The sequence below is a fragment of the Myotis lucifugus genome, unplaced genomic scaffold, assembly GCF_000147115.1.
Source record: "Myotis lucifugus unplaced genomic scaffold, Myoluc2.0 scaffold_608, whole genome shotgun sequence".
Taxonomy (NCBI): domain Eukaryota; kingdom Metazoa; phylum Chordata; class Mammalia; order Chiroptera; family Vespertilionidae; genus Myotis; species Myotis lucifugus.
This window is the reverse complement of record NW_005871656.1, coordinates 267794-291627: the sequence shown is the minus strand read 5'-3', so window position 1 is coordinate 291627 and position 23834 is coordinate 267794. Positions and strand designations below refer to the sequence as shown.

The 23834-nt window shown below is 56.6% G+C and overlaps 1 protein-coding gene across 1 annotated transcript; it reads right to left on the bottom strand.

Moving 5' to 3' along the window:
- Nucleotides 1–640: 640 nt before the first annotated feature.
- Nucleotides 641–23834, bottom strand: LSS (lanosterol synthase). The gene is given in 23 exon segments (XM_006104804.3): nt 641–2289; nt 2787–2865; nt 3769–3939; nt 4348–4428; nt 4882–4947; nt 8130–8235; nt 9234–9330; nt 9992–10141; nt 10718–10768; nt 11028–11099; nt 11706–11762; nt 13790–13817; nt 14302–14399; nt 15724–15842; nt 16388–16496; nt 17185–17320; nt 18647–18743; nt 19963–20084; nt 21069–21177; nt 22121–22142; nt 22144–22260; nt 23227–23395; nt 23685–23834. Coding segments are annotated over 23 exon segments (2202 nt in total). The 5' UTR covers nt 23699–23834; the 3' UTR covers nt 641–2157.

Genomic DNA, 23834 nt, shown 5'->3' with positions numbered 1-23834 from the left:
CAGCATCACGGCACTGGGTGCAACTGACAAGTGGGGTGTCTCCAGCAGAACAAGGCCTTTGTTCCCCAGACTGCCCAACGCCTACCATGTGGCTTCAAGAAATGCAAGCCTGAGTCAGGCATGGTAGGAAGGACAACTTCTAAATCCCAAACGCCCCTACGCTTCCCCAGATGGACCAGTGTGTGGACCCACAGGCGCTCACGTTAGCGGGAACTCTCCCCCCGAGGGAGGGTGTGGGCGCTCTGGGACCCACAGCAGATGCCTGCTAGACCTCTTCACCAGCTCCTCCCATCACATTCAAATCCCATGTCTTTCCCACCCCAAGAAAACTTTCTCGATGCCACAGCCCCTTCATCCTGTCAACACCCAGCCAGTGTGCTGGTCCTGGTGCACTATCTTGTTGTTAATCCTCACCTGAGGATATTTTTCCATTGATTTTTAGAGCATGGAAGAGAGTGAGGGAGAGACAGAGAGACAGAAACGTAGATGTGAGAGAGATACATTGATTGGTTGCTCGCACATGCTCCTCAACCAGGGGCCGGGGATCGAGCCTGCAACTGAGGTATGTGTCCTTGATCAGAATCAAACCTGAGACCCTTCAGTCCGAGGGCCCATGCTCCAACCACAGAGTCAAACCGACTAGGGCTTTTAAACATTTTTATTGCCTCAAATTAAACTGATGTAGCAACAATGATTATGTTATTAAGGAAAAGTAGTCTTTTAGAGGTAAGTTTCCACTGCGAGTTAAACATTTCCTCAAAGGAAAGGGTATAAAGTTTACATCATGCTGAATGCAGAAAAGCTAGTATGACTCCAGAGAAAATTTCCCAGCATAATATTCAAAATCTGATCATTGAAAATAAGATAATTTGAATTCAAGACTATTCAATGATTTACCCAGGATAGAGAACTGGATTTTTAATCAGGTTGAGGCAAATATTTTCCCCTGAAAGAAATGGAGATGCACCTGCTTATATTCAGGCAGTTACTCTTGCTCCCTGAAACTGAGAAGCTGGTGAGCCCGGACAGCCCGGGACAGGGCCCAGGGCCGAGAGCAGCAGGAGGAAGGCCACATGTGCAAAGCCTCGGGCCCTGGCAGGTTCTGGGCAGGTAATGACAAGGGCAGCGGGGCTTTCAGACATTTGTCTGCTGTCTGGGAGGGCAGGTGGCCAGGGGAGTGCAGGGTGGGGCTGCCATCAGTCTAGCAGGCAGCACAGAGAAACTGCAGGTGGAGGTGGTGTTGGGGTGGGGCTCTGGGCATTCACCAGGCCTGAGTTTTACTCTTATCAAAGCTCTTGGTGACTCCTCACAGCTACACCCCCGGGGAGGCCATGAGTATGTGAGCAGCTCATCCGCTACATCAAAGGCAAACCCAGGTCCCTGATTTTCCATTCTGAGCCCCAAGTCCATGCACACCGAACCAGAAAGGTTTAGACTAGCCAGAGGTGGACTGAGAGGTTTACCACCCAAGAAGCATCACCTGGAAATCTGGCTCCCACTTCAGTTCAGAGAAAACTAGGGTGGGAGGGTCACGGCAGCCACTCGAGTGCCTCGGGCATCACACCTGCCTGGCCAACTTCCGTGGGCAAAGACTGACAGGCTGGGTGCTCAGCTGTCCCTGGCACACAGCGATGCCCCTGGGTGGTAACCACAAGCCTACTCTTTGTTACGCTTGGCTGTGCATTTCTGTCATTATGAGAGGACTATAAACTCTCAAGATGGGGATACTGGGTCCCACAAACTGGCTGCACCTCGACATAGCATGGAGGAGATCTGGGGCAGTGTTGGCATGTCTGGTCCCTGTCCTCACCGAGCCCTGGGTGGCCATGGTAAAGAGGCAGGCCCAGCCCCTCTGCCCCCGCTCTCACCTCCCAGTCCAACAGACAAGAAACACAGGGGGGTGAGCCCAGCTCCGGGCAGGAGGCAGATAAGGCACAACTGCTGAGAACTATTATTGGTCAAGAAAGCCGTCCCAGCCCCGCAGCCATGCCCCTAGGCAGGCCTGGTCCCTGGACTCACCCCAGAAGTGGGGAGTGGGAGAGTGAGGGGCAGGGCTACAGGGCACCCAGGTCCCGGCAAGATGCTCCAATCTTACTCAGCATCCCCACAGGACACCTGTGCCTGCCACCCACCGGCCAGGCACCCATAGGCCCCCTCTCAAGGGTGGCCAGCGAGGGCACTTTCGGGGTACAGGCGGGAGAAGCGGCCGAGGGCCCAGATGGGGAAGACATTCCTGTAGCTTGTGTAGCTGATGGCGCAGGACTTGTTGAAGACTCCGGAGATGTTTTCCTGAAAGGACACAGGGACTTAAACTCAAAGGCTCCACCACGTAGGCAAGGGGCTCCCTGACCCAAGAGCCCAGGTGGAGGGCTGGGCAGCTTGTGGGGAGAGTCAGCGAGGCAGAACCCCAACAGCAGTCCTCCCGCCACATCCCAGCTCTCGGACCCCTCCACCTGCAGCACCCTCCTGCCTGGTCACCAGTCCTGCACAGGCGTGTCAACACCAGACTCATCCAGAGAGGGGGGTTAACCTCACATGACCTCGTGACCCCACGCCCAGAAGGATTGGCAGTGAGGGGCCCATCAGGCAGAGCCTGAGGGCTTCCTCCATCCAGCGTCCCAGCATCACCAGCCCAGCCCCTCAAGCTAGTGCTTAGATCTGCTTTCAACACAGGCCACTCGTGAGTCATGTCTCTGAATCTCAAATCCCCCCGCCCATGAGCCCCCCGTGAGGGACACAGGGCCAGGAGGGGATAGGAAACTGAGGTCAGAGCCCCCGCAGCATACCTGGGGCCAATCACCATTGGGGAGCTGTTTTCTGAGCAGACATCTGACTCCTCTCTCTAGGGCCTCTACATCAGGATGCCTGCGGAAGAAGAGGCAGTGAACACACCATCACCGCTCTGTGGATGAGACAGCCACTGGCTGCAGCCAAAACCTGGCCCTCACCCTCCACAGCCCAGCACGGGACAAAGATGTGAAAACCTAACCCACCATGCACGAGGTATCGGCACCACTAGGGACAACCAGTGCACCTCAGGCCCTCGCTGCACAGCTCACCCCGAGAAGTAGAGGATGCAGCGAGTGCGGAGGCGAGCAGGCCAGGTGGGCAGCGCCTGAACATGGGCAATGAGGAGCCCCGCCTGCCCCAGACCTGCTGCTCTGGCTCTGCCATGAGGCACTGCTCTTATGCACCCCCAGGAGAGGAGGAGGCCAAGGCCCTCTGCCCACTGGTGCTCAGGCGCCCTAAGAGCCACAGAAGCCACCAGTGCTAATCCTTGCTCATCTCACAGGTTCAGGACCAAACTCAGCTGTGGGAGGCAGACTGGGGGCCAGTCCCTGACCCCGTTCCCTGCTCACACTAACCTGGCCTAACTGGTACGGGGTTTTAGGAAGATTCCCCAAATGGCCCCGAACCAACAGGGCAGCACAGACTGGGCTACTGTGCATGCCCATGTATGCATACATGAGCATGTTACATGTGCATGAGTTTGTGGACCCATGTTTGCATGTCTGCACATGTACACCTCTGTGTGTGCACCTGCCTGTGCACACACATGGCTGAGCTCTACTGTGGAAACAGGCATGACCACGGAGCACAGCTGTGGGTAGTGAGCCTCTTTGCAGGAACCCACTGATTCAGATAGACCTAGAACTCTGGACAAGGAACCCTGCAACCTCACCTCCTCCCATCCCTGCACGCACAGCTCTGCTGCCCACATCCCAACCAAGTCCCCAAGTTCAGTGTCCTTCCTTTGTCTGCCCCCACCTGACGGTCATCAGCCCCATCAGGGCCCAGCACGTGTTATGGATCTGGGACTGGGCACTCTGCACATAACGCCGCTGCTCACAGGACTCGAAGTCCTCGCCCCAGCCTCCGTCCGCCATCTGCTGGGACAGCAGGAAGTCGCAGGCCTGGGTGACCTCTGCACAGGCAGTCCTGCAGACACCAGACACGAGACACCGTCACACAGTGGGAGTCCCAGGCCCCTGGGTTCTCACCCTGGCTGGGCCTCCTTAGGGCTGGGCGGGGGGGGCTGCACTTGAGGTCACCCCACCATGGATAAAGTGAAAAGCTTTGTAGCTGCAGGCAGCCTCATTGTCATGACCACCCCATGAACACCCACCCAGCCAAGCAGAATTGGATAAGGCTGCTGGACACAGCTCGGACTGAGGCCTCCGCCCTTCCTTCAACGCAACCCAGAGAGTATCCTAAACTGTAGCCACTCCCACTGTTTTAAAAAATGTAAAAACACCCCCAAAGTCAAACATCAAAGGAAGATACTCCCCAGCAAAGCTTCACACTGAGAAGACCCCATCCCACCAGGGGGCAAATGCCCGCACTCACCCATCGCGGTAAATCTGCCCCATGCAGGCAAAAGCTTCCAGCCCGAACCAGGTGGCGTAGGTAAAGCAAACCCCCCAGGAGCTGGAGGGAGACACGGGAAACGGAGGTTCAGTTGCCCAGGCCTCACTCAGCGGATGTGAGAGGACGGACACGTCCAGCACGGGGAGGCTGTGGTTACTTTCAAGAGAAACATCCACGTGGCCTTCACCAGCCACACCAGCTGCAGAGCTTTAGACCATGAGGCGAGCCTGCCCACAGCCCTCGGGTACAGCTCGTCCACTGGAACCACGAGCAAGATAAGAACTGATCCAAACCCAGAGGGGAGGGCGTGAATGATCAGACCCAACAAATAAGGCACAGGCCACCGAGCATGCCCCATACACTCGCCAAACACCGCCAGGGGGAAGGCCCGGCATTCACAAGGGACAAGGTCCACCAGAAATCTGTCGCAGGCAGCCTCCCGCCAGAGCCCTCTGGTGTAGCACGTGCGCACCGTGAGTGCAGCCGTGTCCGGGGCCCACACACCTCACTCACCCTTCCCAGGAGCCGTCAGCCCTCTGCTGCCGACGACAGAACTCCAGGCCCTGCTCGAGGGTCTCCCTGCAACACAAGAGGACAGCCCAGTGAACATTCCAGCAAAACAGCAATGTGCTCAGTTCTATCCAGTCTACAGTCTCAAAAAAAAATAAGCATGGTGTCCCCTTAAAAAATATGTAAAAATAAACCAACAGCTCAGAGAGGAGATACCAGCAACTATAGGACACAGGAGGGAGTTAAAGAAATGCAAGATGGAAGCAAACAGTGAGGGAGGAACCAACATTAGAAGCGGCTGCAACAGGATCAGTATCCCTGAAAACAATGTCAGTGACAGGGGCTTAAGTAAATCACACAAGATGAAATTTTACAGAGAAATTTAAAAATCAGCAAGAAAACAAAAGATTTAGAGGACAGAGAAGCTCCATCGCAAGTCTAACTGGTACTTCAGGTAAAGAGACCAGTTCTCTGGAAAGGCCAGAGAGGAGGTACAAGCACAGCCTGAGGTGCCGTGACCCTTGCCTTCGGGGCTCACCCCATGTCATCCGTCAGCTCCTGCAGAGCTGATAGGACATCACTCCTCTGACCGCATCACGTGACACGCTGGCCTTCCTCTGGCCAGCAGAGTCCCTCTCTCTCGATTCTCTCCCCCCGCTGGCTCTCACAAAGCCGCACAGAGGCCCTCGGGGCCAGAAACGAAGGGCGGCCTCCAGCCAACAGGCAGCAAGCAAACAGGCCCTGAGGCGGACACTGCACAGGACTAGACACCTGCCCACAACCACACGCGCTCCGAGAAGATCTTCCTCAGTCAATGCTCAGGAGAGATGGCCGTCAGCTGGTGACAGGGCCCAGCTAAGCCTGAACTCCTGACCCAGGAGCTGGGAGGTGATCCCTGCACATTGTTTGAAGCCAATTCTGTAGTAGTATTGTTACTCAGTAATAGGAAATAAATACAGAGGTGAAGGTACAAACAAATTATATCAGTAATGAAAAGAGTAGTATGACTATAGTTATAATGGAAATCAAAGTTAAGATAAAATGGGAAAAGTTGAGACAACACATTTGAAATTTAAACAAAATATAGACATTACCAGGAAAATTAACTTATCAAAAATGGCCCCAAGAAGAAACAGAGATCCTGAATAGTCCTATAACTACTAAAGACATGAGTCAAAAATGTGAACTTTTCCCAGAAAAAGAACCCCAGGCCTAGAAGTTTTATAAGTGAATTCTATTAAATTATCACGAACAAGCATTCTAATCTCACACAAACTCTTCCATGGACTAAGAAGAGGAGAAACACTCCCTACTTCATTGTAGGGACCCAGCATTAGCTTTTCACGGCCAGATAGGGGAGGCGAGGCACGTGCCCCTGTGGTTATGACACAGCTCGGCATCCACGGATGTGGATGCAAGATTCTAACTAAATATTGGGAACTGAACATGGTAGAGATATACTAAGTCAGGTTCATTCCGGAAATGCAAAGGTGTTTTAACATTAGAAAAGTCTACAAGAGTCATCCAGGACATTAGGAGATAAATACATAATCATCTCATAGACATTGAAAAATCACTTGCTGAACACAATGCCTGCTCACAACAGAGGGAAAGAAACAACTTAACAAATTAGAAAAAAGAACTTTGTTACCCAGAAAAGAGGTTAACTACCAAAAACCTACCACAAATATCCTTCTTAATGGAGAAATATTAGAAGCAGTCCCCTTTAAAAAATCAGGAAATACAACAAAGATGCCACTATTACTACTTTCCACAAAAAAAACTCCAGGCCCAGATGGAGTTTCCAAACATAAGGACAAAATAGCAGAAATCTCACAAATTCTTCCCGAGAACATAAAAAGAAAATATACTGTCCAGCATCGCTTCACAGGAGACCCTGACGGAGACATTATAATAAGGAAAATTATAGACCAGTTTCTCTTACAACCACAGTTGTAAAAATCCTAAACAAAACACCTCAAATTTAACCCAACATATAAAAAGGAAAGCTTAGGACCAAGCTGAGCTTCCACCAGGTTCACCACGAAACACACGACAGGGAATTGTCCCACTCAGGAACCAACAGCATGTTCCTGTGACACAGCATGTCACTCCTGAACATCCTCTGCGCCCAAAAGATAACACGTGTTCACAGCAGGATGATTAATAAGCATGAGCAGCCCCGTGGGCCCATGACAAGCATGGGAACAGTGTGGCACCTGCACTCAGCACGCGTGCCGATGGCCAAGAACAGTGTGAACGGCTGCTCCGCAGGCCTCGTCTCCCGAGCAGGAGGCCGAGGGAAGGAAGCCAGGCCTGGGAGTCCCCACTTGGGTCCTCGGGTGCAGGAACCCAGCAGCCACAGAACCAGGAGGGGAGGGAGCTTCGGCCATGTGTGTGCCCATGTGGCCACACATTCTGTCCACTTCACGACAGTTCCTCAGGCACCACACAGAGGGTCTGCATGCTGCTCTGCCCATGTCAGACTTCAACAAGAAGGTTTAAAAATTACATGTCGGCCCAGCCCGGTATTACTCAGTGGTTGAGCGTTGGCCTATGAACCAGGAGGTCATGGTTCGATTCCCGGTCAAGGCACATGCTTGGGTTATGGGCTCAATTCCCCAGTGTGGGGCATGCAGAAGGCAGCGGATAGATCAGTGGTCGGCAAACTCATTAGTCAACAGAGCCAAATATCAACAGTACAACGATTGAAATTTCTTTTGCGAGCCAAATTTTTTAAACTTAAACTATATAGGTAGGTACATTGTTATTAACTTAATTAGGGTACTCCTAAGGCTTAGGAAGAGCCACACTCAAGGGGCCAAACTCGCGAGCCACAGTTTGCCGACCACTGGATAGATGATTATCTTTCATCATTGATGTTTCTACCTCTCTCTCCCTCTCCCTTCCTCTCTGAAATCAATAAAAATATATTTTTAAATAATAAATAAATAAAATAAAACTACATGTGGACATAGGTGGAGCTGGGGGTACGGATCCGTAACATTTTTAAGATGTGAAAAATAACTCGCTTCTGTTATAACTGTGCTCCTTGGAGCCCCCAGTCCATGTGTCTGGTGCATTTCAGGGCGTACAACCAGGTGTAAACCCCTCTCATATCTAAATGAGCTTCACTCCAGGGCCCCTTTATATGATGGGCCTCTTAGAGGACAACAGCCCTCAATGTCTATTGGCAGAGCCTGAGCTCCTGACCCAGCTGGTGTACCTGTGGCTGAGCGGCGGGCCCTTACCTGATCTCCCCCGGCCTGTGCTCCGGAAACTGCTTGTGGAAATGCTTCAGCCCCTGCATCACGGCCGAGGTGCATTCCACATACAAGTAGTCGATCATGATGTCCCCTGTGAAAGGGAAGGATCCAGGCCTGTGAGCTTCACCTCGGCGATTCAGGCCAAATCGTGAAGAACACACACTGTAATGTGGGGGGCCTGCAAGGCTCATCAAGAGCCTGACCGTCCCCTGGAGGAAGCGAGGAAGGTGCCACCAGTGACCAGCCTAGGGACACAGCCACCAGGTGGCATCTGCACAAGTGACCTGGTGACCTGGTGACCGAGTGACCTAGAGGCCCATCTGCTGTGGGACAACCAGGCCAGCAGAGGGTGGAGGAGGGAGCACACAGTAGAGCTGTACCCCACCCTGAAAACCCTCCACTGGACCATGTTTCAGTTATCGGAGGGGTACAGAGGCACACAAAGGCGGGTCAGGGTAAAGAACTGGCCCTGACAGACCAGAACGATGACATTCAACACGAGGAACAGGGAGAGAGGGTACCCACCACACCTCCCCTGCAGGAGCATCAGGAGGCAGGGAGTCTCCAAGGAGGACAGAGCAGGAGTCGGCCCAGCTCGGGCCAGAGCCGGCTGTGACTCTGCGACAGAACCACAGCTTTCCGTTTACGGCAGGGGCAACACAGCCAACTGTGGAGGTCGGGGAGCATGGAACGCTCTGGTGATTGGGGGGTTCCTTAAAGGATCCTCCATCATCCTCCAGAGCAGTGGTTCTCAACCTTCCTAATGCCGCGACCCTTTAATACAGTTCCTCATGTGGTGGTGACCCCCAATTTCATTGTTACAAATTGAACATAATTAAAGCATCGTGATTAATCACAAAAACAATATGTAATTATATATGTGTTTTCCGATGGTCTTAGGCGACCCCTGTGAAAGGGTCGTTCGACCCCTAAAGGGGTCGAGACCCACAGGTTGAGAACCGCTGCTCCAGAGCCTTTGTGGGCACTGCCCCTGGCCGGGGGAAAGACCTCAGGACTCTGGTCAGCGAATCTGCCTTGGGGCAGGCAGGGCCCCGGTTGTGCCCACACGCCCACAGGCCAGCCACTCACCGAAGACCTCCGAGGGGTTAAGCAGCTCCAACAGGTGCCCTCCACGCTTGGTCTCGTAGGTGGCAAAGCCCCCATCAGCGTTTCTCATGCTCAGCAACTAAAACCAGAGACCACGCGTTGTGAGCGCTGAGCATGTGCGAGCAGCCGAGGCTCGGTGGGCGGGCTTTCGGAAGCACTCAGGGCTACGGGCTGACGGCAGGGCTGACGGCAGGGAGCTAGTTTTCACATCAGACCAAGACTCTCAGGGGCCCTGCGTGTGGGCTGCAACCTTTCTCGACCAGCTACACCATAAGTAACTGTCTGGGAACACACCCTGACACACTCATGCATTTATAAGTCATGTATGTGCTGTGGAACCACGCGCCCTTCGCTGTACGACACGCACTGAAATGGATGTGCTGAGAGGCGTGTCCTCTTTTACCAGATGCCCAGTGGAGACCGCCAGCCCTCCCGAAGGAGCCTCCAGAACTAGAGAGAAAACAGGGCCGCAGCAGCCACCCCAGACCAGCCCAAGGCTCGTACACCCACTGGGAAGGCACACACCCAGCCAGGACCTCCTGCTGGCCCAGCACAGGTGCCATCAGAGGACGTGCCCCTCTGGCTCACGGTCTTGGCCCTGAGTGTTGGCTGGTACAGACCCTGTGGGAAGTACACGTGCGTGCACAGCTCCTCTGCAACACTAATAGGACCCGAGGGACCCCTGCGTGCACGGCGCCCCCAGCACCTGGGGAACAGAGCCCCGTGCCCAGCAGCCTCACCACAGCAACAGCATCAAAGAGCTGCTCTCGCGGGACGTGCGTGGTGACAAAAGGACACTTTTCCTGCGTGAGGAGGATAGCCTTCAAGGCCTCAGCTGTGCAGTCGGCGACGATCCAGCCACAATCCAGAGTACTGAAGGGGAAGCCGCCCTGGAGAGCAGAGACTGTGACTGGGGGGTGGATCACCCAAAGCCACTGCACCCTCCACACCCGTGGGGAGCCACAGCCCCAAGCCACACACACGGGTATGGGCCTCCAGCTTCTAGCACAAGAACCCCACGGACTATAGCCTCTCCCCAGCGTCGCCCTCACACCCCACCGCACAATGGGCACAAGAAAGGGCTACAGGCACCCTCCTGACCCCCGGGGGGACGCAGCCACAGCTGTCCACTCTCACACACACACGAGAAAATGGCCCTTTCTGCCCTCTCTCCTCCCCACATCACTCTAATTCACAGCCCAACAGCTTATGTCACGTCTGGACGTGTGTCTGTCTGGAAGCATCTCGGGCACGGACGTGCACATAGCATGTGAAGAGGCCACATGGCTCAGCTACCTCAGCCATGCACCTCAGTCGGGGTGTCTCAGGAGCATCGCTGGAACCCACACATACATCCGTAAGAGCAAGAAGCCCCAGGACACCGAGGGAGGAGCCCTCCTAAAAGGCCGACCCAGCTAACAGGCAGCCTTTCCCAGGGCCTGGGGCAGCAGGCACGACGCAGGTACCTTGTTCATCTGGCGGTAGTACTTCTGGTAATCGGGCGGGTTCTCTGGGACCTGGGAAGTGTACGAAGGGCACGCGTGGAAAGCACAGGAGGGAACATGTCACCACCACACCAGACACCGCGGCGGGGCAGGCACAGCAGGACATGGGGAGTCTGGTGCTGCAGCCCTCGAGGCATCACCCCCACGGCCCACCGCCCAGAGCCCTACCCACTGCTGGGAAACACAATCAGGCACCCCTTGAGCTGGAGAGGGCAGAGTGGGAGGGGAAACCTCTGCCCATGGGAGGCCCCTCACAGCCCCCAGGGTTCACCTGTGAGGTCCGCAGGAACTCGTGCGCCTTCTGCAGGCAGGACGAAAACTCGGGCCTGTGGTGTGCGCCCGCCTGGAAGAGAGAAGAAGCTGAGCCGCTGGCCACAGGAGCCTGTGGGGTAGGCTGGTCTCTGGACAGCTGCCACCACTGGGAACCAGGAACAAACCCACCGATAAGGCAGAAAGACGTGATGGAAAAATGGTGTGGGCAGGAGGGATGTCCACACCACACCCGTTCACCCATACTCACAGGGTCCTGACCTGTCCGTGGCAAACCCTACATACGCTAGCCCGGCCCCACATGGCCTTGACCCCTCCTTAAGGCTCCCCAGGATTCCATGACCTCATTCCACCAGAATAAAAACACGCTCCCGCTTCTCTCTAATACATGCTCAATGGCTCTTTTCAAAGTGTCCAGGAGGAGCAGTTTGGGTTTAACAAGAGCCTGGAGCTGTCCCCACTGCCATGTCTCCGGGGCAGTCTCTCCAGCCTCCCTGTTTCAGAAGCCTCCGAGCCAGCCCACTGCCCAGGCAAGACCCTGCTTCAGCCGATCCATCGCCAAGGCCTTGGAGCCCAGGAGAGCGAAGAGTCAGCATCAGCAGGTGTTGTGTCCTGGGCACAGGGGTAGGTGCACAGGAAGATCAGCTGGAGGCCGAGGAACAAGAAAACAGCCACGTACCTCCAGGAACGCCTGGATGGCGAACGAGGTGTCCCAGACCTGCGAGCCATTGGTGCCCTGCACACAAAGAGTGAACCATTGCAGCAGCCAGGCAGCGTCCTCCCAGCCGCCCACTGCCTCTCCGAATCTGTCAGTGCCGGAGGCTCCCACCAGCTCCCGCGAAGAGGCAGGAGCCAGCGTCTCCTGACAGCTGGCTCTGGCCTATGTGCACCCTTCAAAGCCCATGATGGCTTGGGGGGGCTGGTCCTGCAGGCAGCCCCACCTGCCTTCATCGGGCCGCCAGCCCGGAAAGGACTGTCAGGGTACTTCAGGGTTCTGACAGCCAACCCCTGTGGTCTCCACTGCCTGTGGCCTCGATCCACCCTATGACAGCCTCTGGCCCTACTGTGATGACCAGAAACACCCCCACTTCTGAGGTGGTAAGGCCTGGCTGAGGCCTCAAAGGGGCTAGGAAGGCCCCCGAAAATCCAACCTGGGAGCCTGGTTCACTGGTCAACACTGAGATCCCACCGGAGCACCGATGACCAAACCCCAGTGAGGCCGAGCAGGACTGTGACAGGCAGGTGGATAACTGGGATGGGAGTGGAAACACCTGAGCCCAGACCACCTGCGGCGCTAACAGGACAGCAGGATCGGGGCCCAGTGGGATGTGTGGGAAGAACTCGCACCACCAGGAAAACTGCCTGGCCAAAAGAAACCCGAAGGACATCAACCCTGGGGCCTAACCGCCGATTTGCTGAAAATACAGGGCCCAGAGGAAGAAACCGGTCGGATCCAGAAGGTGGACCCTTTAGAGCAGCGGTTCTCAACCTGTGGGTCGCGACCCCTTTGGCGGTCGAACACCCTTTCACAAGGGTCGCCTAAGACCATCCTGCATATCAGATATTTACATGACGATTCATAACAGTAGCAACATTACAGTTATGAAGTAGCAACGAAAGTAATTTTATGGTTGGGTCACAACATGAGGAACTGTATTTAAAGGGCCAGAAGGTTGAGAACCACTGCTGTAGGGGCAGGTGGCCAGGAAAGAAGGCACTTGGGAGATGGCTAGCAGAGAGCATCAGCCACTGGGCTCTAATCCGGATGCCCACAAGCCCAGCACAAACCACCCTAAGGCATCCCTGACTCCGCGGTGGCATAGACGTTTCCTAAAGACAAAGAAGCCCTCGAGCGCTGGGACGTGAAAGGGCAGTTGGCATATTTTGAAAATCCTTTTACAAGAGACTGACGGTGTGGGAGTCAGGCGCTGGGAGAGGGGCTCAGGGCCTGCCTGGAGGGCACCGAGGTGAGCTCTGCACTGAGAGCGCTGGTCCCGTGCCCCGTCCCAAAGGCCCAGTGGCCTGTGCACCCCAAGGCCCCAGCTGGAACCCCGGCATTCCCACACTGAGCCCTGCGGGTTCAGCAGACAAAACCCCTCAGGGTGGCCCAACAGCTCCAAGGCCTGCTGCTTCCAGGGCCCCTGTAGCTGGAGAAGGTCAGCCCAGGAAGCACTACACTGTGGCATCCCACCCCAGGGTCACAAACAGAAAATATGCTGGGGGATGGGGGGGGGGGGCGGGAGGGGAGAGGGTGATGGTGTCAGATCACCTACACAAACAATGGGACACCTGCAGAGAAAGGCGCAGGGGAGTGCATCTCAGGGCTGAGGGACGAAGCCATAAACCCTGAGGGTGGGAGCAGCTCTGCAGGTGCTAGGCTGGGGGCAGGGCTCTCTTCCTACCTGAGGCCTGCAGTTCATTACTAAGGCCACTGTGTGGGCTCTGAGGTCACTGTCCGCTCCTGGCCTGCAGTCCTGAACTACTCTGGCTCACAGTCGCTCCCGCATGGTGGCTGCAGACCCCCTGTGCTCCTACGACCCTGGAGGACTCTGACCCTCAGCGCTCCCACAACCCGAGGGCTCCGGGCTCTCCTGCACACTTCCCAGCCCTGGAGGCGCGCCATGAACCCTCCGAGACAGGATGGAGGGCCTGCAGCCGCTCATCACACTGCCAGGCCTTGTTAGGAGTGATTTGTAAATCTCAACAAACCCACAGGCAGGAATGGTTGCAAAGGAAGCCGGCAGCCGGCCCTGCAGCTCTCACCTGCATCTTCATGCCATCGAGGCCCAGCCTGTGAAGAGAAAAGCCAGGTCAGGGAGCAGAGCACAAAGAGCTGGGAGTCAGGCGGTGCCCAGAGCCCGCATGGGCAGGAGACTCAGGACAGCCCCCTCTCCCCAGCCGGGTGAGGGGGCAGCAGGAGACCCCTCAAGGCACAACCCATAACTGACCAGCTCTCCTTGTCACCAAAGCCTTCCTGACATTCGCCTGAAGCTGCCCTGTCCACTCACAGGCTTCCTGGTTCTGCCTCCTAGAAGCACCCAGTTTGCACTAAGGGGTGGACCTTTCCACTCAAACACAACCCTCCTCAGCTTCCATCGACCCTGAAACTACTGGTTCCAGCGTCACACCAGACGCCACGGCACCCTCGCTGGGACATGAAGGTAGAGACAGTCACACGCCTGCCGCTGCGGCTGCGGGGCCCACAAACATCTGCTCTGGGCTCTCAGCTGCGCCAGTCAGAGACAAACCAACCGGGCCCCTCCTGCCACACTCACCAGAGGAAGTCGGGGATCCTGGAGACGTGCTCCTGGAAAGCGCAGGAGGCCGGCCCGTCCACACGCCAGCGCACGAGCATGTTGATGGTTTTTGAGATCTGCAGGAGACGGGACTGTCAGGGCTCTGCTTCACACCAACCCCACGAGGGCCCAGCACAGCACCACAGGCCAGGCCGGGCCTTCTGGTCTACCCCACATTTCCCAAGCACACGCTGCTTCCAGGCCTGAGAGACAGAGCCCCCGTGGTATCCAGGAAACCTGGTCTCCGAGGGAAGTGAGAAGGGGCAGAGTATGCGCAAAGGAGGGAGGGAGACCTGTAAGAGGTGTGAGCCCAGCGAACTGGCAAGTGAGCAGGGTGCCCGAGTGGGCTCCTGGGGACAGAGGGGCACAGGGGAGATGCAGGCCAGACCTGTGCACAGGGGCTGCCTGCTCAGAATGGCATGTTCTAGAGGCCCAGACCTTCCACTGTGGGATCTCCTAAGGCAAGACCCAACGAAGGCCTACATCTAACTTAAGTCAGACGTGCTTTACGCACATTAAATCAAAGCCGAGAGTCACAGTGCTGCTAAAAGGAACACAACTGACTGCGCTGTGGGGCATCATCATTTCCGATCCACTGGGGTCCCAGGAGGCCCAGAAAGTGCCTGGGAGCAGGGTCGGGAGTGGGGCTGGGTGGCACTGCACCGACTGGGCGCACCTCACGAAGCCCCAGTCACGCCCCGCCAGGGGCTCAGAACTGCTCTGCCTCCTGCACCCGTCGCCCATGGCCTTGAGCCGACCTCCCCCACCCTGCACTGGCCGCTGTGCGCCTGGCCACAGGGTCCCACAGGTGTGTCCACACCTGGCCCCACAAGGCAAAGCCAGGTCAGGAGCCCAGAACCTCAGAGCAATGAGAGTTCCACGTCACGGGGCTCGGCAGGGTCCAGGAATGGAACCCACGCACCCCTGCTGCTCTCACCCCCATAAGAGAAGGGCAGATAGGAGTTATTAGGAGTGGGGCTGGCCAGAAAGATCCTGAGAAAGTGGCCTCAAAGAGCAGTGTTCAGACATACTAGGTCAACCTGTGGGTCGCGACCCCTTTGGCGGTCGAACGACCCTTTCACAGGGGTGCCTAAGACCATCCTGCATATCAGATATTTACATGACGATTCATAACAGTAGCAACATTACAGTTATGAGTAGCAACGACAATAATTTTATGGTTGGGTCACAACATGAGGAGCTGTATTTAAAGGGCCAGAAGGTTGAGAACCACTGCACTAGGTGGTGGGGGTGGGAGGAGGGCCAAGCACACAGGTGGGGACTAAATGGGGTCCTGTTGGAGCAGAGGGTCGCCTGCAGGGAGACCCCTACTCCCAATCCCAGAGACCGGTCTCTGAGCCTTCCTCCCTGGGTCCTCGCCCACCCCAGAGTGGCACTGACCGGGCCAATGCTGATGCACTTGGTGAAGCGGTCATCGGCCACAATGTGCTCATACAGCTTCCGGACGGCCCGCTGCCGCAGGCTGGCGCTGTGGTGGCGTTCGTACAGGTTGAGGATTACTGTGGGGGCAAGGGCATCAGCAAGCACAGGGCGCAGAGGAGCTCCTAGCCTCAGCCCAGCCAGGCACAGGGCCACTTGGGCCCTTCCAGCCTTCCTTTCTGCTGTCCCCCCATGCCCCTCACACCCCACACCCTGCCTGCCCCCACACGTTGGCATGCTGCCCTGCCATGTTAGGAGGGCTCCGTGAGTAGAAACCCAGTTGTTTCTCAGCATTGACGGGACAGGGACCCAGCGACCACCCAGGGCCCCGCACACCGCATGCAGTGCCGGTGTCCCGGGGGTCCCACAGGGAGGTGAGCCTGGACTGCATCTCTCCCCCAGGGAGGAATGACTGCGCCCTCCAAGGCCCTCAGCTCCCAGTTCTCTCATCTAGGGGCCCAAGCCCCAGGATCACTCCAAGGGCAGGGCAGGTCTGCTGGACACGAGGCGCACACAGCCGGCTCCTCACCACATGACCCACATGACGATGAGAGAGTAAACTCATCGCCACCTCAGGTGTCAGCTGACCCCAGGGAGGCCCAGCCAGCCCCAGGGAAGCACCCACCATACATTACACGGAGCAGCCAGCTGTGTGGCGTGTAGAGATCGTCAGAGGCCACGTTGTTTCTCTGCGCCGGCCAGTTGATGCTGGCATAGTCCTCCACATAGAGCTCCTGGGGGCGACAGCACCTCAGCACCCACTGCCTATAGCTGTCTTCTCCCTCTGCCCCCCAAGGGCACGCCCTGATCCACACCCCGCACCCCAACCCACTCAGGGCCTGCTTCCCAGGGACAGGTGCCTGCGCCCCATCCCACCACAAGAGCCCCTCTGGGCAGTTCCTAAGGGGATAGAAGAGGGAGGCCTCACCCTAACCCAGGGGTGGGCAACCTCTGGCACGCATGCCAAACATGGCACGCCAGTAACTTTTGCTGGCACACGAAACCCTCTCTTATAATCAATCTTCCATTTACAATTTTTTTCTTAATATCGACTTATTTTTCAGATAAATTCAGTGTAGGTGCATCTTAGATAAATAATTTTACATAACATGTATACATTAAAAATAAATGTATTTTTTCACCATCATATACTGTGTTTTTGTCGCTCGAATGAATTTTATTATTTCTTCAAGGTTCTTCACATACGTACACCTTAAGAGATATCAAGTAGGCGTAACATGTTCTCAAAAAATTAGGGTTGGCACGCAGAAGAATTTTGAGTCAGAGATTGTGCTGGTTTTGGCACGCACTCACAAAAAAGTTGCCCACCCCTGCCCTAACCTCAGGGGGCTCAGCGCTGCGGGCCCATGGGACCAGGCGAGCACAGCCGACCTTGAGGATGACCCAGGCCCAGGTCCTCACCTGGCGCAGGCTCTGGACCAGCGGGTCCTCCTCGGCGTTCAGCCGGGTGGCATAGCAGTAGCTCATGGGCAGGTAGACCTGACGGCAGTGGCACCAGAGTGTGGAGGGGTGTGCCGGCATCCAGTCAGGAAACAGCCTGGGGGGGACAGTGGGTAAGCAGGAGCCCCAGCCCCGCCATCAGCACCACCACAGCCCCAGGCCTCCCAAACATGGACTCAGAGTGGCCAAGCACAACCATGCTCTCAAGGGAAGCGGTCAAACCCCCTCCCTGGGCGCCCCAGGGTGCAGGCCACTTCTGGTTCAGCCAAATGCATCCTGAAGCCAGGAGACCGCGGTCCTAAGGTTCAGGACTGTCTGTGGTTTCTCAGTACTGACAGACAAACCATGGTAACATGGAACGTTAATAGTGAGAAACGGGTGAGGGGGTCTCTGGGACAGGTCTGGATTACCTTTGCAACTTTTCTGGAAATTGAAAACTATTCCAAAATGAAAAGTTTACTTAAAACGGTTAGGCCTGAGCCTTTGGTCGTGACCTCCACACATGTGTTTTCTGACATCAGCATGGCCAGGCCACCTTCCCGGGTGGGTGAGTACCGGGGGTATTTTCTCTACCCTCCCCTTCAAGCCCTCGTCCTCATACTGGGGGCCCAGGGAGGCACAGGGCTGCGTGAATCCTCCCTGTTCCCAGTCATGAGAGTCGGGCATGTGATCCCCAGCCTGAGGCCAGTTCCCTCACTCTCTTAAGAGCTCCTCCACTCACTTTAAAGGGTGTGCTTTTCTTTTTACCTTTTGGGTTCAGGTCCTCCATCCTGCACACCTACCCTTTACTCTCTAAGCCACACCCCTCCAAACACTCTCGCAAAGACCAGCAGTGATGCAGGGGCCCCAACTCATGGCGGGCACGGACAACACAGTTCCCTGACAGCAGCCTCAGGCTCCTGGCACCTGCTGCCTTTCCTCGCCTTACACACCGGTGAGGTTCACATCCAATTGGCAAGCCCGCCAGTGAGGAATGCCGTAATGGCCCCAAGACACGCGCCGTCCCCTCCCAGACTGGCTAACCTTGAGTAACAGAGCCCCTCCGCCCACTTCACCTTGCTGTCCCTCTGCCACCACCACCCTACCTCATGGCTGTGGAGGCCGGGCCCTCCGCCCTTCCAGCAGGACCCCGCTGTCACTCCCCAGTGGCCCCTTCACCATGCGCCCTTCCTCCACCAAAGGCATCTAACACAAGCCCCCCCCCCCTCAACCGCCCCGATGCTCCCTGAGGGACCACACCCTGCTGACAATGCTCCAGGGCCCTGTAACAGCCCAGCAGGGTGACCCACCCACCACATGGCCCAACCCAGGGCACCCCCCTCCTTCCTTCCAATATTCTTCAGCCAGGAACCGAGGGCCCTGTCATTCCATTCAGTAGGGCAGCAGGGACCGGGCTGCCACGACCCCGCAGAGGCGAGCCTACCACATCTCCGGGAACAGGGTGTTGAGGCCTTCCCAGCTGTAAACGTTCAGGACAGCCAGCCAGAATTTCCCCCAGGAGGGGATGGCCACAGCTCCACCTGGAGAGAGAACAGGCCCATGTTATCTCCCTCCAACTGGACCCTCGGGAGTCACGCGTGCCCTTCTTGTCTGAATTGAGGGCAAAGGCTTCCAAACCCCACACAACAGCCACGGGGTCGGTCAGCAGCTTCCCCAACATGAGTGTGTGCAGCCCCAGGAGAGGCATTCACAGCCCTACCTTCAGGAAGGAGACACACAGGCAGCTACCTGGGAAGGTGAGGGGCCCAGATGCACACAGCAGCCTGTATCACATGGGCCTGGAGGCGATGAGGGGCAGTGAGCGCGCATGCTCGGCCTTCTCTGAGGGCCACTACGGCTGCCCCTGATGTGTGTCCCCACTCAGCGGGCAGGGCGGGACTCCAACCTGGCTGTCAGTGACACTCTGGCCCAAGTTGGAGCCACGCCAGCAGCACAGGTCCCAGGCACAGAAACACCATCCTGGCTGTGCTTCACAAGGAGGCCTCGCCCAGACTCACGTGTTCAGAAGTAAAAAACCCAGGAGCCACCAGGGAAGCAAGTGTGGCCCAAACACATTCCCTCCCTAGGCAAGGAGCCTGAAAGCAGCTGGTGAGACCAGAAGCTAACGAGGAAGTCACTGCAAGCGCGACACGTGAGAGGACTGTGGGATTTCATTAGAATGCACACAGGTTAGGAATGGCTCCCAGAGGAGGGACATCCCAGGGGCCAGGCGAAGGATGAGGAGGAACTCCCACAGCAGTGGGGTGGGGTGGAAGGCAGGATCCCAGGCAGAGGAAGCAGCATGCAGAGCCCTGAGGCGCAAAGGGACTTCCAGGAGCTGACAGGAGCCCCTGTGTGTGAGCACCGGAGCAGGAGGACAGGTGGACGGAGGAGTGGCCACGAGAGACAGGTGGTGAGGCCTGCCAGGCTCTGGAGAGCAGCAAGAAAGGACTCCGGTCAGCGGGAGCCATGGAGCCTCCCCAGGGCTGCCATGAACAGCCTTCAGAGCACACAGGCAGGGGGAGAGGTGCTACCTGCTAGAGCCCACCCAGCAAACAGGAGGGTATATGGTTATCTTAATTTGCTTTTTCAAAAACTACTGGTAAGGTGACACCGCTTCTACTTCTCTGCTTTGATGAATTCCCTGTTCACGTGTTTCGCCCACTGTTTCAGGTGAAGGGGCATCTTTCTATCTCTCATTTGCAAGAACTCATTAAGCAAAGTAGCCCGGACCCTCAGCATGTGCTGTGCAGGGCATACCTTTCTTGTGAAGAAGGTTCCGTGCTCGCACCAGGTCAGGATCGTCAGGCCCAACACCCAGGATTCTCAGGGACACATAGTTGAGCGCAGTCCCAAACACCGTGGACTTGTCCTCAACGTGCCTATAGGAGCGGGAGACAGAGTGGGAAAAGGACATCTTTTATTACTTCTAAGAAATTAAGCAATGCTTTCAGTTCGATGTCCTCAGGAGGTGATGAGGGGCAGTGAGCACACATGCTCGGCCTTCTCTTAGGGCCACTTATGGCTGCCCCTGACATATGTGTGCCCACCTAGCAGGCAGGGCGGGGCTCCAACCTGGCTGTCAGCGACACTCTTACCCAAGTTGGAGCCACGCCAGCAGCACAGGTCCCAGGCACAGGACTGGAACACATCCTACACTGACATAACAGGACAACACAAGAAATACCCAGAACAGCCACCTCCCATGACAACCAAAACCGGCCCTGCAGAACCTGCCTGCCTCCTCTGCTTACTTAACACACCTCAATCAACATAATCCATCTAAGCCCCACTCAGCACCATGGCACACAGAACACAGTGCAGGGCAACGTGTAAGGGCACGCTGCCACCCTGTGCAGTCATACGGCACTGGTGACACCTCAGCATCTGTCATGACGTGCTGGGACCCACAGGCCAGAGCTGGGGCTCACAGCCCTGTTGAGAAAGGCTGAGCTGTTCCCCTAGGGTTCTGTAATGGAGGCTGGTGGTATGGATTTGGCCCACCAGAGCCCACAACCAGGGTGGGCAGGCAGGTGGCCACCTTGGGGGAGGGTCCTGATCCCAGAGCAAGCCCTGCCACAGAAAGGCAGGCTGAGACAAGGGAGAGCTGGCCAGCCCCAGCTGCAGACAATTTCCTTCTGCCTTCATGATAACAGCCAGATGGTTTTCACTGCAGGTGAGGGTCTCGAGTCTCTAAGCCAGTCATGCAACCAATTTATAACACAAGCTGGGACACTGACCACTCCCCCACCCATGCCAGGTCCACAGTTACAGTCACCCCGCCCCTCGACAGGTGCATGTCCTACACAAGAACATCTGTGCACACGTATGTACACATGGGCAGTGACAGGGCCGAGCAGACTCACAGGCCCCAGCCGCCGTCGGGGAGCTGCACCGACCGCAGGTACCGCACCATCTCTTCTTTGTATCCAGCTGGCAGAGGGATGCGCGCCACGTGGCATGTGATCAGGAGGCCTGTGGGACAGAAAAGATGTCTGCCCCTGGGAGCAGGCACTCGGCACTGCGGATCCCGGCCCCTTTCCTCCTGAGGACCCCTCCTGACAGGGAGCTATTCCCAAGCTTCTCCTTGGCACAGAAACAAGCCTGGGAAGGCTGCTCCTCTGGACCCCGAAACCAGTGCTCACCACAGTGATGCACATATGTGCACATATGTTCAAACCAGATTCCCATCCTCTCCATGTCACAGGTGAGGTGGCCGAGGCATCTGAAGTCCTGTCGCCTTGCCCAGGGTCAACGCAGACCAGGGGAAGAGTCTCCACAGGCTCCAGGTGGGCCGAAGAGAAGACAGAGCCCTTGACTTGCTCCCAAGGGCAAGTCCATGCCAAAAGACTAAGTGTTTCTTTAGAGAAACATTTACAGGATGCAATAGTTTTCTGTTTTTGTTTTTTTAGGGTGCAATAGTCTTGTCTAGCCAAACTAATTCCGTGCCGGGAGGGCCCAGCAGCAATGTTCCTGGCACTCACCAACCCGAACCTGTAGCTCACCTGGCTGAGCTCCTTCAAGGTGCGTTCACAAGCCAAAGCAGCCCACAGAGAGCTTAAAGATACCCACTGTCCACCCTGCCTGCCACCAGCACCTTTGCACAGGCTCAGCCCCCCGCCTGGCCTGCCTGGGACGCAAGAGCCACCCCTCCCCCACCCCCAGAGCGCCCTTGCTTCCCTTGTCACAACACTGGGCTGGCTGTGCCTTCACCCCCCTCTCCCAGCACCAACACCAGGATAACTAAGGTGCAGGGTAACCCCTCCCCCAAGCCCTTTTCCACGTGAGCTCCTGGGTGCAAAGCTGCTTGCTCATTCACACCACAGACATACACCAAGGGCTTGAACCAGGTCAGGCCAGTACCCCAATGATGCCCCAGGGTCGCCTCGCCCACGGGCCCGGGGCAGCACCCTCCTACCTGGCAGGAGGAAGAGTGGGCCCGCCGTAATCACCCGCCCAGTGCCCGTCCTCGGCCTGCAGCCCCATGTAAAATGTCATCCCATTCAGAGCCCCCTCATGGGCTGTGTGGGCTTTGGGCAAGTCTTTAAAGTAACTCCCCTGCAAAAGAAAAGAGAGATGAGACCTGAGGGGGTCTGTGGCCAGGCTAAAGGAGCCCTCATCGCTTACAGCCCAAGCCGAAATAATGAATCTGAATTACTTTAAAAGTCTCAGCTGTTTCAATGAAAAAAATCTGAAACTCTTTGATGATGGTATTACCATCTCAGCAAAGTAAAAGGACAGCTCTGGGCTCTCATGGTTTCGCTTTCCAGCCATACATATTTGCAAATTTCTTCACAACTTCTTCAAATGCCCAAGAGCGTGGGGGTGGGGCCCACATGCCCACGCAGACCTGAAATTCAGGCCTCTCTCTCACAGGAAGGAGCCAGAGGACCACACAGCAACTGGCGGCCGGGGCACAACCAGGAGACCCATTTACACTGCATACTCTCTGACTAGCTGAATTTCTTCTATGACATTCACTGGGTCAAAAACATTTTTTCTGCCCTGGCTGGGTGGCTCCGCTGGTTGGAGCGTCCGTGCATGCCCCAGACAGTTGCAGATTCGATTCCCAATGAAGGCACACACCCAGGTCGCTGAGGTCAGCGGTGGGCTGTGTCTTATGGGGTCCCCCTCTACGATGTTCCTCTCTCTCTCCCTCCCCCTCTAAGTTCAGTAAGAACATATCCTCCGGTGAGGATTAAAAACACACACAAACCCAACAACATTTTTTTCTGAATCATAAAAAAATAAAATAGAGCAGTTTCTTACCGACGACTTACTGATAGAGGAATGGAAGCAAATTCAACTCACACCCTGTACAGAACCAGCTGATTCCCGCAGGAACCAGCCTCAGTGGCAGGAGGCCCCGGCCCCACATTGCACATCCCTCCCACTTCAACTAGGAAGAAGACACCCTCCATGGGCAGCTTTTGGAAACTCCCTGCGGGTTCCCGGTGCTCCCGGCTAAGGATCAGGAGCGTGAGCAGGAGTCCCCGGCTGTGAGGGAAGCCCTCGAGCACCCACCGTGTCCAGTCCCACGGAGTGAGCTTCCAGCGCAGTCTGCCCGCGGCCCGGGTGGTCCTCTTCTTGCAAATAGGTCCACACCTGCCTTCCCCTCTCATTGCTGAGTCGCCAGCGGCTGAGGTCAGTGGCGGGCTCTGTCTTATAGGGTCCCCCTCGACGACGCAGACACCTGGAAACGATCACGAGTGGCCATCCTGCCTCCTCTTTAGCTCAGAGCCCGGAGGTCTCCCCTCCAGCAACGCGCAGGCAGGAAACACTCTCAGCGCCACTCCGGCCTCTCGCTGCTGCCCCGTTACCTGTCGTGGCAAGCGGAGGCGCCGGCCACCAGGTTCCCCAGGACCCCCATCCCACCCGGCTCTCCTCGGCCCCGACCCCAGGCGGCCCCCGCCCACGCGGGACCTCCTCCGCGCCCCGACCGCGCTCTCCCTTCTGGTGGGACACCCAGCGCGAGGACTCACGTGCCCTCGGTCATGACGGCCGCCGGGATCTTTGCAACCTGCACACAGAGCCGGGACCCACCACAGGCGCGCCACCGGCTATCAAGCGAAGCGCGGTGGGAAGATGCCCGTGCAGCCAATCAGAACGCCGCGGGGGTGGGCCCTCGGCCG